The following is a 16,953-nucleotide window of genomic DNA, read 5'->3' on the forward strand; positions in this document are numbered from 1 at the left end:
AGTCTGAAGCAACATACAGAGTTGTTACAAAGGCTGCAGGTCTGTCGCCACACCGTACCACCTGCTATTCACATTCAAAATCAGATCTCGACAATGGGAAAGCTGAATCACGGCCATTTGGATCCAATAAAAAAACCTGAGTTTTTCCAAAATCTTTCTCAGCAATACTGGAGCATGTTTTGCTGCTTTGCAAAAAACTGAGCTACGCTTGCACCGGCAGCACCATCACAATTTACCTTGGATTTAAAGCTGTTACTTAATGAAACAGCTTTGTTGCTCAGATGTTTATTTTGACCCTTGTGACTGTGCTTTTGTAGCTGAATGTCAGGCTTTTAAGTGACAAACATGTGCTGACTGTTCCTGTTATAATTAATTTTAGGAAAATAGAATGATTTCAACAACTTGAGCTCTAAAGCCCCAGAAAACTCATTATATACCCACACAGGCCTATTCAGTTGTTTGGTCTGGTTAGAGTTTGTCTCATGTGTGCATGTTGTGCAAATCATGAGTGGCTAAAACTAGCATAACGTGACAGCTTTTTATGTTGTTTTATTTGTGTGCATTTATTTTTGTATGATTCTATGTGACTATTGTGTGAACTACATAGTCAGATGAGTATTATTCCAGCCTGACTGACATTATTGGTGAATATGTTGTCTGATATACACAGATATGAAAACTTTTTCTTTACAGAACATAATGCAGAAAAAGATCCTTGGGGTATTTTACAAATGCTGAGTAGTTTTGCCTCTGTTGTTTACCATATTCTCAGCACCATCTGCAGCACATGTAGCAGAGTAACTACACATCACAGCTGAGCAGATGATGGTATGGAAATAAGCTGCGTCTTCACGGTGTGCTGCTAACTAGTTTGTGAAATTCATTGCTGGGACTTTAAACCATGACCCTAATCAATTGCAAACATAAAAACAATATCAGCTAATATATCTATATCCAAAGTCAGGCTCTCGTATTGACGAATTCTAATCCCCCCCAAAGTTGATGAATAAAGCGAAACTGGGCAGAAACCACACAACTTCATATTACATAGCGGCCAAAATCTACACTGTCTATATGGTCCAATGTAAAGACACATCTGATAACATTCTCTATTATGGACATCTCTTGGCACAAATGGAAGACATTTTAAAAAAATCTTAATTTATGCAGAATCCTCTTTCCATAACAACATGTTGTATATGTGGCTGTAAAAAGCACTTCCATCTGTAGCTATTTTTATCATCAGACACAGAGATATGAGAGAAATAAACATTTTCAAGGTGGCTCGCCCGTTCTTACAAAACCAATACTAGCCCTGGATATTCCCAAGACAATTCCCAGAGCTGTAAACACCGATCATGTTCCTGCACGGCTGCACGCTGCCTGGACAGCACAGGAATACAGTTTAAGGCTGGCCAGAACAGCATGTTCCCTCCGTCAACAGTAGTGCTCCATTCAAACAGCAGCTACCTTCAATCCACATATTCAGCTGACAGAGCTGAGCTGCTTCAGGCCCTGCAGGCTTTAGTTGATGCCATTCATTACAAATGCTGCTCTCTGACCCAACACGGTCTCATCAGCCCAAACACACACCAGGACACCACCGAGCATCGCGATGGTGGCTTGAATCATAGCAGTTCACTGAGTGCTTTGGCCTTGCCACAGCAGGTGCAGAGTAATGCTAAAATGCTGAGGTCCAAGAGGGCAAGGTGAACGAGGATGTGATCTCTCATGTCAGTAATCAGCAGCTCTACAGGAGTCTGGCCCGTCTGTCTGCTATTTCACTGTCTGGGCGATTGTGAATAAACGGGTGTGCCACCAAACGTGCAACCATGATCACTTTAGCTCAGCCTCAGTTTAATAAAACACCGGCCTGGTAATATTTTGAATTGCAGGCTGAGGTTGCAGAGAGGTCGGGCTGAATGGAGGCTGAAAGAGCTGCACTGTGCTAACGTTTAAACAATGGTTGGCTGGCTAACGTTAGCTGATGTTACCACAAAGCGGCGAGCCCCCCTCCTTCCCGGTGAAAACAACTAGTTAGCTTCAAGATAAAATATGAAAAATGCTAAAACCGAAGCTGGGATTTTAAACGACCTCGCCAGTCATTTTAAACTAAGTCCCTAACGCCGCGGGAAGCTTTAAACGCCAGTTAAAGGTAACTTAGCTACATTTGCTAACGTTGCTGAAACAGGGGGGTGGAGATTTGTGTTTTGGTGAGCGACTCCCCAGATGTGAGTATCCAGAAAACACCGCAAAGCAAAGTTTAGAGGGATGGTAATATAAATAAATAGCTACAACATGATATTTGAAACCAATTCTAATGTTTTAGGTGGAGCTTTGGAGCGTGTTCCTTCGCACCGCCAGCTGTGCCGGGGCTGGTCCCGTCTCAACAGCGGCAGACACGGAGACGTTTCACGGCGAGCCAGGAGGAGGCAACCGGAGGGCAAGGTTTGTCTTTTAAAATGTCACACAAGTTGGACTCATGTGTTACAGCCACGCAGAGCCGCTCGCCGACACTAAAAAGGCGACATTTAGCGCAAATGAGGCTGCCGTTACATCCCCCTTAGTGTGTTTTGCATCCTAACGGCTGACGGGTTAGCACGCATCACTTAAGCTAGCTGCTAACTACTAGCTGCGGTGGACCGCTGCCAGCTGACGCAAGTGCAGATATTTCCACCCAACGTTTTTGGCTGCTCCCATTCTCAAACCCATCCAGCGAGCTTACATGGATGCTGCACAACCCGCAACACGCACACGCAAAAAAGAAAAATGCACATACTGAATACACTTTCTTACCTCCTAAATCTATGCAAGATTTTCGTTCGCACGGGGGGTAATCAATCACAACACATGAATCTGGTAGTTTAGGCGCGCCCTTATCCTGCAGGACGTTGCTCTAGTATCCCTCGTCTCCACACAAAAAAAGAAGAAGAAAAGCTCAGCCGCAATGCTCTTTTTCCCCCCTTCTTGGCTGCAAATGTGTTGCCGGAGGCAGTGTTTTTAAATGTGGTGGTATTTCAGGATGCCGGTGGACAAACAGAGCATCTCCTGTCCGCTCCTCACCTGCGGAAGACTAGCAATCGCCTGTTCTCATCTCGTTATTAAATTCAATGGGATACGTTGACGACTGGCTACGGCACATGCGCAAAAGCAAAAGTCAGATTTTTATTACCCAAGGCTCTGGAGATGGGGATGGTTTTTTTTGCAGGAATTCTGGGGGTTTCTCGCCGGATCCTGCCGCGTCTTTTTTTAACAAGACGTCCCGAATCGGTGCATTTTGTTCAGCTGTGCCTTAATGTGGATTTAATAGCAGGCGGCATCTTTTGTATAAGGGTCCCTCCCTTCCCCCTCTGTCCCATCCCACCCAGGCCTGTCCTGTCCAAACACAATGAAGAAAGCCCCCCCCCCCAATAGTCTGTGGGTTACCCATACATTCACTATCACAAGTATTTAGAGAAATCACTGTTCATTCTGTTGCATTTTCAGTAATTATGGGTCAGTCTATAATTGAGGGACTTTTGAATTCCATGGGATATATCTTGCATACATTTTTATTAAAACATGTTTTTTTATGTTCATTATGATCATGTCTTTACAAATTCCATAACTATTTATGATGGAAACAATCACTTATTAATAAAAAAGGACTGGATATCACTAAAATGTCAACTAAATCAGCGTCCAAATTTAATAGCAACCACTTTCTAATTAGCTAAATGATAATAAAATGAACTTATTCAAAAATTAAGTTGAGATAATCATGACAGATATTTCTTTTTTGGCAATATATCAAATTTTATATGGAAAATAACAAACTGTATCTGCGTCCAAGAAATCACTTTCAACTAAGTTCCCCATTACAAAAACACCTCTCAAAGAAGTGTGTTAATTCCAGATCACATGACCTGCTCCACATGATGTAATTTCCTCCTGAAGAAAAGACTGGCCAGACTCCAAGGCTTTCTGAGTTATTTAATATAAAGTAGTGTGTGAGTCAAGCGTGGATTTTTCGCATGTCAACAGATTTACTGCAATATCTTTATAAATAACTTTCAATTTCAACATAACATTTAGAAGAATCTTTTTGTAAAAATGCCATGTGGTGTTTGGTTATAGGCAGCCATGTTGATTTTCGGCCTGAAAACAGCAAAAATGTCAACTATGATACCTGTCAACTATGTCACAAAAAGTCCTGCAATTATATATTGACCCTTATGCTATCACTGAACAAATTTGCTGTCCCCTAGTAGATGTGACTTATAAATTGGAGTTTATTGTGTTACACGTATTGCCAGTGTATGCCTAAATGTGTAAACAGACAGATTTTAAGTGATCAGATTGATGATGCCAACTAATGCTGTCTATTGTTTATCTGACTGTTATTGCAAACTACAAAATCCCGAACATGATTCAGTAATCACGATTAGCGTCTGTGGAAACCATTGGCCTGCATGAAAGTTGATCCTATATGATGAAAATGTTAAAATATTTTGAGTAATTATTCTCCTAATCGAATATCAAATGCATATAGTACCTATTAAAAGTTATTCAACCAGCTTTTAACTTTTACTGGTGTCTTACGTTGGATAATTGGCAATGTAATTTGCCTTTTATGTCAAAGTGAAAACAGATTTCTATGAAATAATGTTAAACAAAATCCTGAAATGTAAAATAAGTGCATAAGTATCCATCCATATTAAGTGACTCACCTAATTCAACACAGGTGCAACCACTTAGTGCTAGAAGTCAAATAATTAACAAAAAGTAGATCATCTGAGTGTAGTGAATGTGTCTCAAGTTATTGTAATATAAAGACACCTGCATATTGACCATTGTCTAATAATGCTATTGACAGAAATGATATAAGAATGTTAATCTAACAGGTTGTTTAAATTGTAAATGAATTGATGGGAGTTATAGAAGACAGAAAGATAATGTATTTGCATTTGTTTTTAACCTGCTGGTTCTATAAGGGCAGCGGATTTGGAGCCTATCCCAAAATGCATAAACAGAAGGAAGGGAAATCCTCAGGGACTGTTTCCAAAGCTGCCGCAAGGATTATAAGGTAGACAAATGCATTCATAATCACATTAACACCTAGGTGGGAACTGGAGGCTCCATTTCAAGACTGATAATAGAATTAGGACCAAGAATGTAGATGCTGTTTATTACTTAACTTGACTAAGAGGTGGGAGAAGTATTCAAATCATATACTTAAGTAAAAGTAACAATACAGCAAAGTAAAAACTACTCCATCCCAAGTAAAAGCCCTATATGAAAACTACTACAACTAAAGATACTAAAGCGTTAGTGTGTTAGTTGTAGCTCCTGTAGTTGGAGCTAATTTGGATAACTGTATATGCAGTTTTATGATGTATATATGATTATAATGTGTGATCTGTTAACAACTCGTAGACATATGAAATGTGATCCCAACTGCATATTGATTTCTAAGATGTCAGAATCCAAAAAGGTTGGAAATTGCTGGTTTAACAGTGTGCTGTATTTGAAAGGGTTGTTATTTTATCCATTGTGTGAAAGCAAAGCAGTAAAATAAATGTAGCTGGAGTAGAATGTACAATATTTTGCTGTGTAAAACTGTCATTTAGTACAGTAATTGGGTACATACACTTAGTTGCTTTCAACCATTGACTAGACTTACATTTTGTTGCTTTTTTACTGACATAGAGTTGTGCACTTCTGTTTCATTTAGCATGAATAACAGTTTTTTAAATTAATGTACATGTTTAAGTAAAACAAACAAAAGGGCTAAACCAGGACACCACTATTATGTTAGCTGACTAATTAACCATCCATTAGATATTGAGTAACAGTAACACTAATTTAGTTGTGTATCTCTGCACATTTTGTGAATATAAGCCCAATGTTTTGTATTGTTTTAGGTCTGTTATGCTCTCTACTAACTTCATCAGGAAACATTTGGTTATTAGCTAAATGCTCCACTAGGATCACTAACTTGCTAACTTTCTGTTTCCGATTTAGTGCTGCCTGGGCAGTTAGAAAATCAGCTTAAAGAAGAAGAAAAAAGCTCCTTGGGCTAGGGTTAGAGTTGAAGAGAAGGGCAGTAAATTCTCCGTGGGTTGTGCCATGACAAGTGACTCTTCACATTACATGTAGCTGATCCAATATCAATATGAAAATATTGATTGGACCATCTTAAGATTTCAATGGCATCCACTCAGCTATAGTTTCAGAATGTCATAGCCAGTCTTAATCACTCTTTAATTTTTTACTCGTAACTAGACCATTGATTTTATAATTCATTCATTATTTGGTCATTAAAAAACAAAAGTGGTGTATCTAAGCACTGATAGTCCAAAGTACTCACCTTTCTTTGGAGATGGTTGCAATTCTGCTGGTCTCTCTTTGGATTTCTTGGGGACATCAAAGGCATTTTTCATTTGGGAAACTTTCACACTTGGACTCTGTTCTGCCACACGAACCTGAGCTTTGGCCCCTTCAGGTTTAATCCGGCCCTGATGTTTCTGCATTTGGTTTGTTTCTTTGACAATTTCCGACACAGGCTTGTAAGAACCCACCTCACTGTCAATATCTGCATTTCGTTCATGTCTTTGATCCGTTATATCTTTAAAGTTACGATACTTAATGTGGCTGTCGTCGCCAACCTGTGTGCGCATTCTTTCAGATCGGAGCTCGGGTTGCATTTCTCTTTTCACTGAACAAGCAGGTTTTGGTCTTTCAGTTTCCTTGTCTGATGCATCTTCAGGTATGTGTTGAGTCTCTGTGGAGGCTAAACGATTTTGGGGCTTTTTTGCAACAGGAGGAGGCGACCATTTACACTTGGATCGTCTCTCCAGAAATACTCTTCTCTGCAACATGTCCAAGTTTTCTGTCTCTTCTTCTGGAGACAGTTTTTCCATTCGTGCACAGTAGTCAAAGTCGACCATATCTCCGTATCGTTCATCCATGTACCCAAGCGAAAGATGGTCCCACAAGCTAATGTCCGCTGACTGTCGACGAAAGTCATTTGGTGCGGTATAAGTTCCTCTTTCATCCCACAGCAAGCACATGTCCTGATTCTTTGGAGTGTTGCATGGAAGTTTTTGATTAAAATGAAAAGTATGTCTCCTCTTGACCCTCTCCTCTGAGCGTGGATGATCTTTGCCTCTTCTTTGCACATCAGTAGACATTAACTGTGCAGTTTTGAGCCTTATAAATGGGTTTTTAGGTTTTTTGGGGACAGGTGGAGGTGGGCCTTTAACTTTGGGCTTTTCTTTTGGCATTGACTCGTCGTCTTTGGAATCGGATGAGGCAGAAGTGGTGTCTTGTGAATGTACCGTGCTTGTGCCGAGTTGCGTTGCCATCGTTGTGTCTTTCTTGGGCAACAGATGAGTTAAAGGTGGTGGCATGATGATAGCTGAGAAGCAGACGAGCTCGCTCTCCCTCTTTAAGCTCGCGACCTGTTTTCCATCACAGCCTTCATTCCCTGGCAGAAGAGGATAAGGTATCAAATCACATTGTTCCAGGGAAAATGAGGGATTGTCTTGCAGTTGCGGTATTACAGAGTGAGGGGTCACGGCCTTCGGAGGGTGGGATTCGAATGCTTGGCTGTCATCTTTCTTGGTAGATGAACACAGAGCGGCCGTGACTCCTTCTTTAACCCTCCTAGAGACAACACTGGCAAACTTGCTCTGATAGGACGGATCGATTTGTTGTGCAACACACCCTGAACTCTGGCTTTCCTTATCCTGATTTTCAGATTTGTCTCGTGTTGACAGGTGCTCCTGCTTGTTCTGGTCATTCAAGGTTTGCTCCCTCTCTGCTTTTCCTCCACCAGTTGTCTCACTGTGGGCAGCTCTGACACGACTGCCTCCTTTTAGCTGACACCTGCTGCCTGTCACTTCAACCAAATGTTGACCCATTTCCTTCTCAAAACAGGCGGCGGATGAACTCCTAGCGTGTGCGTCCACACTGTCAGTTGTGGCTAAAGGAGTGTCAGACTTTCTTCTGCTTTTCTTGTCATTACCCTTTTCTGGATGCGTATTCCTGGAAGGTTCTTGAAGGCTGAAAGTGTCTTCCTCAGCTCCTCTTTTAATAGACGATTGAGTCTTCTCTATTTTTATCCTGTCACCAAAAACAGTGTTGTTTCCTCCATCAGGTGACATCCAAGTTTCATCCTTTTCCAGCACCACAAAGTCTTCCTCACTATTAGAATTGCAGGAGGCTGTTACACCTCTTGTTTGAGGACCTAATTTACTATGGTCAACTTCTGATTTCTTCTGATTTCCTTGCTTCTCCATAGCTGTAGTCCCAAAGCAGGCCACAGCCTTATTCTCAGAGCCTTGTTTATTGTTTAAAGTTTGTCTTGTCTCCTTCGAACTCAAGGCAGTTTTTGACTCCTCTACAGTTGGAGTGTCGCCCTCCCTGTCTCCACCCACCCACTCTCTCCTGGTGTTCAGAGGGTGCTCCTGCTGCCCTAGAGGCCCGATTGGCTGCCCAGTTTGGGGGTCTGTACGTGCAGAAGTGACTGTAAGCTCCCCAGTGGCCGGGCTGCCAACACTGATCCTGCTAATCCCACCAATACTCCGAGGGCTTGTGAAACTGCCATCGTCCTGAATGCTGTGTTTCTCGTCTTGCTCTGCGACCTCTGACTGCTCTGTTTCTTCAGTTTGCTCCGAGGAATCTTCATCTTGTTCCTCCAGCTTCTGCAGCTTCTGGCCCATGACTGATGCTCTGGCTTGGCATTAGGAAAACACAGACACAAATGTCAAGACAGCAGAAGGTTTATAAGCAAGTCACAACGATGTGCAGCCCCATCCCAGTGAAATGAATTCACACAACAGGCATTGCTCTCTTTCGCCGACTATCTTGAGTTTATCTCTATTTTTGTCCATTCTTCTACACAGTTCACACTTGCCCTCCCGAGGCCTCTCTGTCTATCTCTGCCTATTCTGTCAGGAAGGAATGCTGTGGTGGCTATAATTAAGTAGGTCTGATGGCTGCCAGTGAGTCAGGAGGCCAAAAAAGAAACAAGACAAGTTAGATAAGAGGTCAGATGGCAGGTGCCAAGGTCAGACACAGCAGTTGGAGCAAATATGATACAATATCTTCTGACAATTACATCAGCAATAAATCATTCGGAATCATTTTCCTATTCTTTGAAACCATATTAATGAATTACATCAGAGCCTTGTTGAGTATGATTTGTGGATTTAATTACCGGTTTTGGGCCAGCATGTCCCTTTGTGAGACGTCACGCGCTGTCAATTAAAGCTCTGGAGACAAGGCGTGTTTGTGCTGTATGTGCCGCCCTTCGGACTATCTGAATGTTTATGATTGTTTTGGTGACGGGGTCCACAGAAAGGTCACCCAGGATACATGATTCGCGTCACGAATGCTTCGACTTCTCAGCTCAATTGTTTGTCCAGAGTTTGATGAGAGCACAGTTTAACCGCAGACATGATGGATGGTGTAACGGAGATTATTACAAAGGAAAACAGCTCAACAGGCGTTTGTGGCATGTGGCATGTGCAGTGGGTATTCTTAGCCTACAAATAAACATGTAAGCGCCAGTAGTCTAAAGTAACTACGTATATTAACTCAGTTACTATACTTAAGTACAACTTTGAAGGTACTTGTACTCAAGTTGAATATTTCTATTTTATGCTACTATATAATTCCACTCTGCTACATTTCTGAGAGACATATAATTTCTTCTCTGCTACGTTTACTTGACAGATTTTACATAACAGATAACATAACAAGATTTTCAAATGCAACACATTTTTGTTTCCAGCTTTTTTTTTAGCCTCTGGCATTTTACAAAAAGCAGTGTGTTGTTGAAATCATGCTTCAGATGTCTATGAGTTGTTAATGGCATTCAAATGGCACCACATCACCCAAAAACCAAAGAATGGACAAAAGGCCAACAACAGATTTGCGCATTTTCTTCTTTCTTCTCCTATTAATCATCTTACAACCCCACAGATATATCTGGTATCTCTGTATGTGCACTGCTCAATAATTTAAGGGAGCACTTCATTCACTGGACAGATTGATATCCCAGAAGTTTAGCTGAACTGATGTTATACTGTGGTGATTTAGTGCAGTATATAATAAAACTGTATAGAAAATAGTTCAAACCTGCAGCAGCTACAATAATAAGATGGTCCTGACACACTGATGCTTTATTAATAGTAATACAATGATCAGCCAGAAGGATCAAACCAGTACTTATATTTTAATACTTAAAATACAGGACTTGCAATGAAGTATTTTGACATTGCTGTATTGGTACTTGTATTAACATCCACAACTGGTAGGGAAAGTTTCCTAGTTTAGTAGAAACACACACTAAATTTAGGCTTGATCTCTGTATCTCACATATATGAAATGTCAGGCTGCCGTATGAAAATTTTTTCTTAATTAATAATAATCATAGTACCAATTTTGTTGGCGTAAAGATGAGTGAGGAAGCAGAAGTGACTGACTGCTGCTTAAACTAGTGACAAACATAAATTAAACTGTTCCCCTGAAACTGACTCGGGTCCATCTATAAATTAAATGTTTGTTCTTCCATCCAGAGACATACAGTGGGTACTAAATTAGCTGTGAATTGGCCACAAATAATGGTCAAACAGGTAGCTAAAACAGGTGGAAAGAATTGCAATTCACCATATATTTATAAAAATAAATTTACACTTTAAATAGCAACTTAATAAGCTACTCAAATAGCTACTTAAAAGTATTTATAAATGGTTGATGTAAATGCCACTTTCAGTTAGGAGTTACTTCATTCATCTGATGGGAACCTGTGAGAACAACCTTATTCCTTCCTATGTGAAGCAGCTTTTGTCTTTCAACCAGCCAACATTGATCGACTGCAGCTCTGGATTTCTGCTACGAGGCTGACAACAATCCACTGGCTTGACTTGCAGCTTTACTGTATCCAAAGTGTTATTTTGGGATGGATGTGTTATAATGGCAGCAGTGGGAGGCATCTGTGACATTGGCTTGTGAAATCCCCTCCCTCATTCTCTTTCTATCGCTCTTTCCATTCCCTCTTCTTGTGGCTCTCATGCCTCCAATAGTAAGCGCGGTTTTATAAGAGACTTGTGACTTAGAGTACACTAACTATTAAGCCGGTCTCACGATAGGCTATACCAAAATACCGTGCCTTTACTTTGGACTGTTAACTCTCAGCTAAAATTCAAACAGTCGGTACAACAGGATGGTATTCAGATACATAATCTAATTTGACAGTAAAATTTCCATAGCATTCTGTAAGGCAGGACTTTTATCCGTCATTGAAAGATAGATTTTAAGGTGGCACAGTGGACTTATGCAATACACCAGGTCTTTCTTCAACTTTAACAATATATTTCAATATGTTTAGATACGGGCATGACACTTTTTGACACCTTAAATGAAAAACAAATCCGATTAATATAGAAAATGGTAACTTTTCACATTTTGCTCCTGGCCTGTTACTGTACATTTACCTTGACAGTCAATACTGACTATATTCTTCATGTTAATTATTCTTCCCTTCAAACAATTACCTGTCAGCAGTTTTGTGACATAAAAATGATAAGTAACAGATTTCAACAGATAGATACTTACTGAGGTGGATGCTTCACGCTGATGTTGCTGCCTGTTGGTCTGCAGGACTTTCTGGGAGATGTTTTGCTTTAGCTGTCACCTGCCCCATGATGTCAGACTTCATTTGACTAATTCAATAAGAGCACTCTCTACTGTGACCATTTAACCAAAAGAGCAAGTGAAGGCCAGAAGACTAGAGTCAATTCATGTGCAAGGTACAGTACATTGCAAAAATCAGATACCTTTCAAAAACTGCAGTTTTCAGACATAGATCTCATGATATTTTTCACCTAAAGTTGCTTTAGTTATTATTAGGGATGCACAGTATTGGATTTTTGTTGATATCTCACATACTGATATTTTCCAACTTATTTTGACTGATTGCTGATGTCAGTACTGATTTATGCACATAGAGTCATGGAAAATTTATTAGACCACCCTTGTTTTCTTCAATTTCTTGTTCATTTTAATGCCTGGTACAAGTAAAGGTATATTTGTTTGGACAAATATAATGAGAACAACAATAATAGCTCATAAGAGTTTAATTTAAGAGCTGATATCTAGACAGTTTTCATAGTTTTCTTGATAGTAACCAACATCACTTGACTGGCTGATTAGCTATTTGTGTTAACAAGCAACAGGTGTACCTAATAAAGTGGCCGATGAGTGTATACAAAGCACCATATGGACGTTAGGTTAAAAAAAACTTGATTTTCACTGAAGGGGAAAGTGAAAAGCCTTTTTGGGACAATACGTTGTACCTATATCATCATGGACCCCTTATTATTATATGCAGGAGTGATAGCACTGGCTAAAAACTGCATTTAAGCAACATTTTAATTTTAATTTACATTCATACAGTTGTCATTAAATATGTGCTCCTATAAATGTTTTACATTTAAATACATTTTTCTTGCTCACAATCTGTAAATACACTGAGCTATTTACATTAAATGCCTCCAAAAATCAACTTAAATGAGTAATCAGATTATGCAGAGAAAATCGTTTATTTCCATGATAAACACTAGACTGGACACAATTTGAACAAAATGTAAAAAAAAAAAAAAAAAAAAAAAAAAAGATGACAAAAGAAAAGAAAAAAGTGCATACACATGAACATTGGCAATGTACAGTACAGTACACAAAAGTTAACAAAAAACCAATGTAACGAATCTTTACTTCCAGGGAGGTTTTACATTTTCTACATTTTTCACTCATCTCAAGCTCACATGCTTTGGGGCAGACTTGTGCTCGATAAATACACTCAATAAATACCCGGACCCCCTTCAGAAATGACACAAAGACTTAATGTCCTGTGGCTCTTCAGTAGGATTGTCATGTTGATGTCTGCTGCCTGCGACTAATGCAATAAAAAATTAAGCCATTTTAAACAGAACCTGAAAACGTTTGCCTAAAGTAGAGATGATCTTTTTTTTTTTTTTTTTTTTTTTTTGCTGTGGTACAATGATGAGTATTTTTCAATACACAGTAGCATTATCATCAGTACTTTTCTTAATACTGACCACGTCTGCAACCTAATGGACTCAAATAGCAAATTGTAGACAAAAAATATGTACAGACTGGTAAATTTCAAAGACTTAAATCCATTCTATGTGATATTTTCATGTAAATGATAGTTCTCATTCCAGCAATTAAGGTTCTTCAGCCAGCTATTGAACCAAAACAATGTACCACGAGTCTCAACAATATCAAACAAATACGATATCATTATAGGCTATTAATAAATGGAAGTCCATCAAAGTGTGTGTATTGAGGGAGAGGAGGCTGCTGCGGATGAGTTTATGTGTGTTTGCATACATAATATAATATGCTGACTTATACATGGTTATTATTGGGAGTGAGGGTAAATAATGTACAAAAAGCCGGACCATCAACACACTCCCAGAAACTTTGCAAAGCCTGTGATGCTTCATGACAGAGCTAAGGCCGAGGTTAAGGCACTTAAATACAAAAACAAGTTCAAAACACGAAGCAAACAACCAAACATCGTACTGTGGTCAAGGGGCGCAAGGATTTAGCCACCTGTCAAGAGCGTTAGCATACTGAGAACGTCCGTAGTAAACTAGAATCATATTATTAATATTTTAATAGAATAGTTTGAAATTTTTTGGAGTTTGCTTACTTGCTTTGTTGCTTATAGTTAGCTTACAAGATTTCTGTCAGTAAACGCGAAACTACAGCCAGTAGCAGGTTAGCTTAGCTTAGCATGAACGCTGCAAACAAGAAGTGCTAGCTGCCTTCTAGTCTTTATGCTAAGCTAACTGGCTGACGGCTAGCTTCATGCTTACATAGGAGTGGTATCAATCTTTTCATCTAACTTTTGGCAAGAATGCATATAATTTTGCTCAGAACACCAAATTAGTTTTTGAATCTTTCTTTCAGAGCCTTCAGCAAGCCTAAAGCTACTTGGTAACTTTCCTTATTTTCAAAAATTTTCTGTTTAAAATGGTTTATTTCAATAGTGTGTGATTTCAGCAGCTGTCAACAGCTTTCTTTGTGCCTTGCGTTACGTAATGGTCATATGGCCACGAGAAGGAAAGAACAAGTTAAAGGAGAAACTAAAATATTTAAATCTAATCAGTGGAGCAAACCTGCAGCTCCCTCAAATTCAGTTAAGGTACGAGAAGGAACAGAGGATGCATTGATGTCTAAGTTTCTACTGATCTAATTAAAGAGCTAAATCTACAAAAAATAAAAACAACACAAAAAACCCCTTAGTTAAAGATAATTAAATAATTTGCATTCATTCTTTGCACAGTTTTCATTTCTCCTGAAGCACTGAAGATCTTCAAACACAGTAAATCAACTTGCATGTGCTTTTCCTGCACACCAACAGGCCTCGTTCTGTACCATTCCAGCACACCCAGCGTGCCAAAAACAATAGGAACACATCATCATCAGCCAAACAGAAAAAAAAACCAAACTGTAACACCGAGTGGCACAGCAACTTTGGATTGGTGGCACAATTTTCACTAAACTGTTAAAAAAATATGCAGCAGGCTATATGAACATGTACAAAATGAAATGAACATTTGTAGACTGATTGTAGGGGTACAGATGTGGAAACCTGTGTGTGCTAGTAATGTAAGTTAAGAATATTTTCTAATTTTCATACATCAGCGAAGGAAGCTTTATTTTACATCACGAAAACAGTAAATTATCAATAAAACTGTTGACTCTTAACTGTCTGATGATTATTAAATCAAATAATCTACACTGTACACAGGGATGGACTCCACTGCAAGCAATATAGTAGATATTATTAAAAGTTATTTTGGAGGTCTCTATTTCTGGTTTATTGTGCTCAAATGAATTCAGATTAATGTACTATAGCTATAGATCTGAAATATGTCTGTGCACTGTGTGACGGATACTAGAGTTGTGCTCATGTGCTTAAAATATATATGAACAGTGTGCAAATATCTGTAGGTCGAGGGGGAAGGTAGTTTAAGGTTTTCAGTAAATGACCGAAAAATTAAACGTGAGCCATGCTTATCACAGGAGCCTCTGGGTTTGAAAAGCATGATATGGCTTTGGTTACGTCAGAGGTTATCTGACCAGAGTTAATGTCTGAGTCTTGTTTCTTCCAATCTGTCATTCTTTCAGGCTGAAGACGAATAAGATGAAGGATTGCACCTGTCATTGATACAGTGCAATCACTAACAAATCTGAATCTTACAAAGTAAAAATGAAAGACAACTTGATTATTTTTCTGTCTAAACATGTTGAGGATATGTCTTGTAATACTGCAGAGTCATGCGTGGGCTAAACTGAGCACTTTAAGTACATGATTACATTAACTTTTATTGGAGGAGGTCAGGGTGAACCAGCCACTGAGCAGAGAGAACAAAACAGTCTTTGACCAAAACAGTCCTAGATGCTTGTGGTCCGAGGTACGATGCTTTACAAAGAGGCATAAAAAGGCTTGCATGTGGTCATGTCCTTTTTTAAAAAAAATTCCTATGCTTTCACGTGAAATGCCCTCTGGTGATGCAAAAGCAGCTGCAGCAGGGAGGTGAAGTTACGTGAGAATTCAGATATCAGGGGCAACGTGAGGAGAGAGTGGATGCGATCAAACAGTAAATATTTACTGAGCTCCTTCTGGAATACTGTTGATGAGTTGGATTGAAAACATACAGTACACTGACAGAAGCATGGAACTTCAGGTATTTTTCTTTTCATCAACATTAATGTGCCGACTATAGCACTGTCAGATATCAGAAAGGGACAACAACTAGATCTTACAAGCCACCGCTGTCTTGCCAAACCTGTCTGTTGGAGGTCAAATGGCAGCATAATGCTCATCTCCACTGGGATGTGGTGACGATCCTGCATGTGTGGTGGTGGGGGCAGGTTCAAAGAGCCCTCAATTACATCTGAGGGACAGATGAAGGACATGAGAAAGTTTTCCATCCCGACATGGACAGAAGCATCGAGGCCTTTAGCACATGGCGAAAACAAGCAGCCTCCTGTGGATCTTAATCCCTTCAGTCGATGACGGGACACTCAGAGAGCTGCTGCAGCTAGTTAAAACTGAGCCAGGAGGCCAAGACATTACAGCAGAGGTCAGCGCAGAGCTTCCACCAGCAGTGGTTATCTAATATCTCACAGCCATCATAGAGATTGAGGCAGTGGTAGGCCACTTCCTCTATCTTATCTATGCTCCAGCCGTTATATTAAGGCAGAGGCCCGACTGGGAGCTGGCCTTCCATGGCCAGACTTGGCATCTTCTCGAGCTGCTCAGCCCTTTGTCGCATCAGTTCCAGACCAAACTCTATCCCCAGTCCTGGCATTTGTAGAGCCAGAGCCTCCTGAGGGAGCTCAACTAAACCACCAGGTTCAGCCTCAGCGCTCTCCCTTAATACCTGCTCTCCCACATCGCCCCCCTGCGGTTCATCCATGTCCTCCGCCTCCACTGAGCTCCGGTCAGTGGGCGTCTCCTCACAGTTCATGGGTGAGACCAGTTTCTGTTGGTTGGTTAGAGGAGGGACAGATGCGACGCTCGGGGTGCAGGTGGCACAGCGGTACAGATGAGCACAGGGCTGGACCAGGTTAGATGGGACTACCGAAGGGGTTGGCAGAGACTGCAGAAGAGAGGTGGAAGCAAAATTTGTCCCGGGCGGATCTATGCATATGGAGGGGACAGTGCAGTGGCGGGAGGGGTTAAGGCGGTGGGATCGGCCTCCTGCTGGACGGTCGCAGCGCCGTCCTTGTGGCAGACGCATGCAGTCTTTACAGGACTGATAGGAAGGCTTCACTTTTAAAGGGTTTCCTGTGCTAGCACTGTCCTAAACAGATCAAAATTGGAACAGAACACAGTGTACGGTCAGTGGCAGTGGCATACAGAAG

The 16,953-nt window shown here is 40.4% G+C and overlaps 2 protein-coding genes and 1 long non-coding RNA gene across 9 annotated transcripts in view; 1 reads left to right on the plus strand and 2 right to left on the minus strand.

The window, feature by feature from the left end:
* The window catches only part of coro1cb (coronin, actin binding protein, 1Cb), a 23,111-nt gene extending 14,713 nt beyond the window's left edge, over window positions 1–8,398 (minus strand). Inside the window, exon 1 of one of the 4 annotated variants that reach the window (XM_023270025.3) lies at window positions 6,350–8,398. In XM_023270025.3, coding sequence (XP_023125793.3) covers window positions 6,350–8,282 — 1,933 coding nt within the window. In that variant the 5' untranslated portion in view covers window positions 8,283–8,398. The other 3 variants (XM_023270028.3, XM_023270029.3, XM_023270026.3) reach the window with 3 other exon arrangements.
* Window positions 1,624–16,953, plus strand: part of LOC111568391 (uncharacterized) — a 27,118-nt gene continuing 11,788 nt past the window's right edge. Inside the window, exons 1-3 of one of the 3 annotated variants that reach the window (XR_004847306.2) lie at window positions 1,624–2,231; window positions 2,330–2,448; window positions 4,974–5,065. This is a non-coding gene — a long non-coding RNA (uncharacterized LOC111568391). The remainder of the gene's footprint in view (window positions 2,232–2,329; window positions 2,449–4,973; window positions 5,066–16,953) is intronic. The other 2 variants (XR_008604533.1, XR_004847307.2) reach the window with 2 other exon arrangements.
* ssh1b (slingshot protein phosphatase 1b) overlaps window positions 12,074–16,953 on the minus strand; it is a 24,504-nt gene continuing 19,624 nt past the window's right edge. The window contains exon 14 of one of the 2 annotated variants that reach the window (XM_023270031.3): window positions 12,074–16,892. In XM_023270031.3, coding sequence (XP_023125799.1) covers window positions 16,281–16,892 — 612 coding nt within the window. In that variant the 3' untranslated portion in view covers window positions 12,074–16,280. The remainder of the gene's footprint in view (window positions 16,893–16,953) is intronic. The other variant, XM_023270030.3, reaches the window with a different exon arrangement.

The sequence above is a fragment of the Amphiprion ocellaris genome, chromosome 17 (assembly GCF_022539595.1).
Source record: "Amphiprion ocellaris isolate individual 3 ecotype Okinawa chromosome 17, ASM2253959v1, whole genome shotgun sequence".
In the NCBI taxonomy this organism is placed as follows: Eukaryota; Metazoa; Chordata; class Actinopteri; family Pomacentridae; genus Amphiprion; species Amphiprion ocellaris.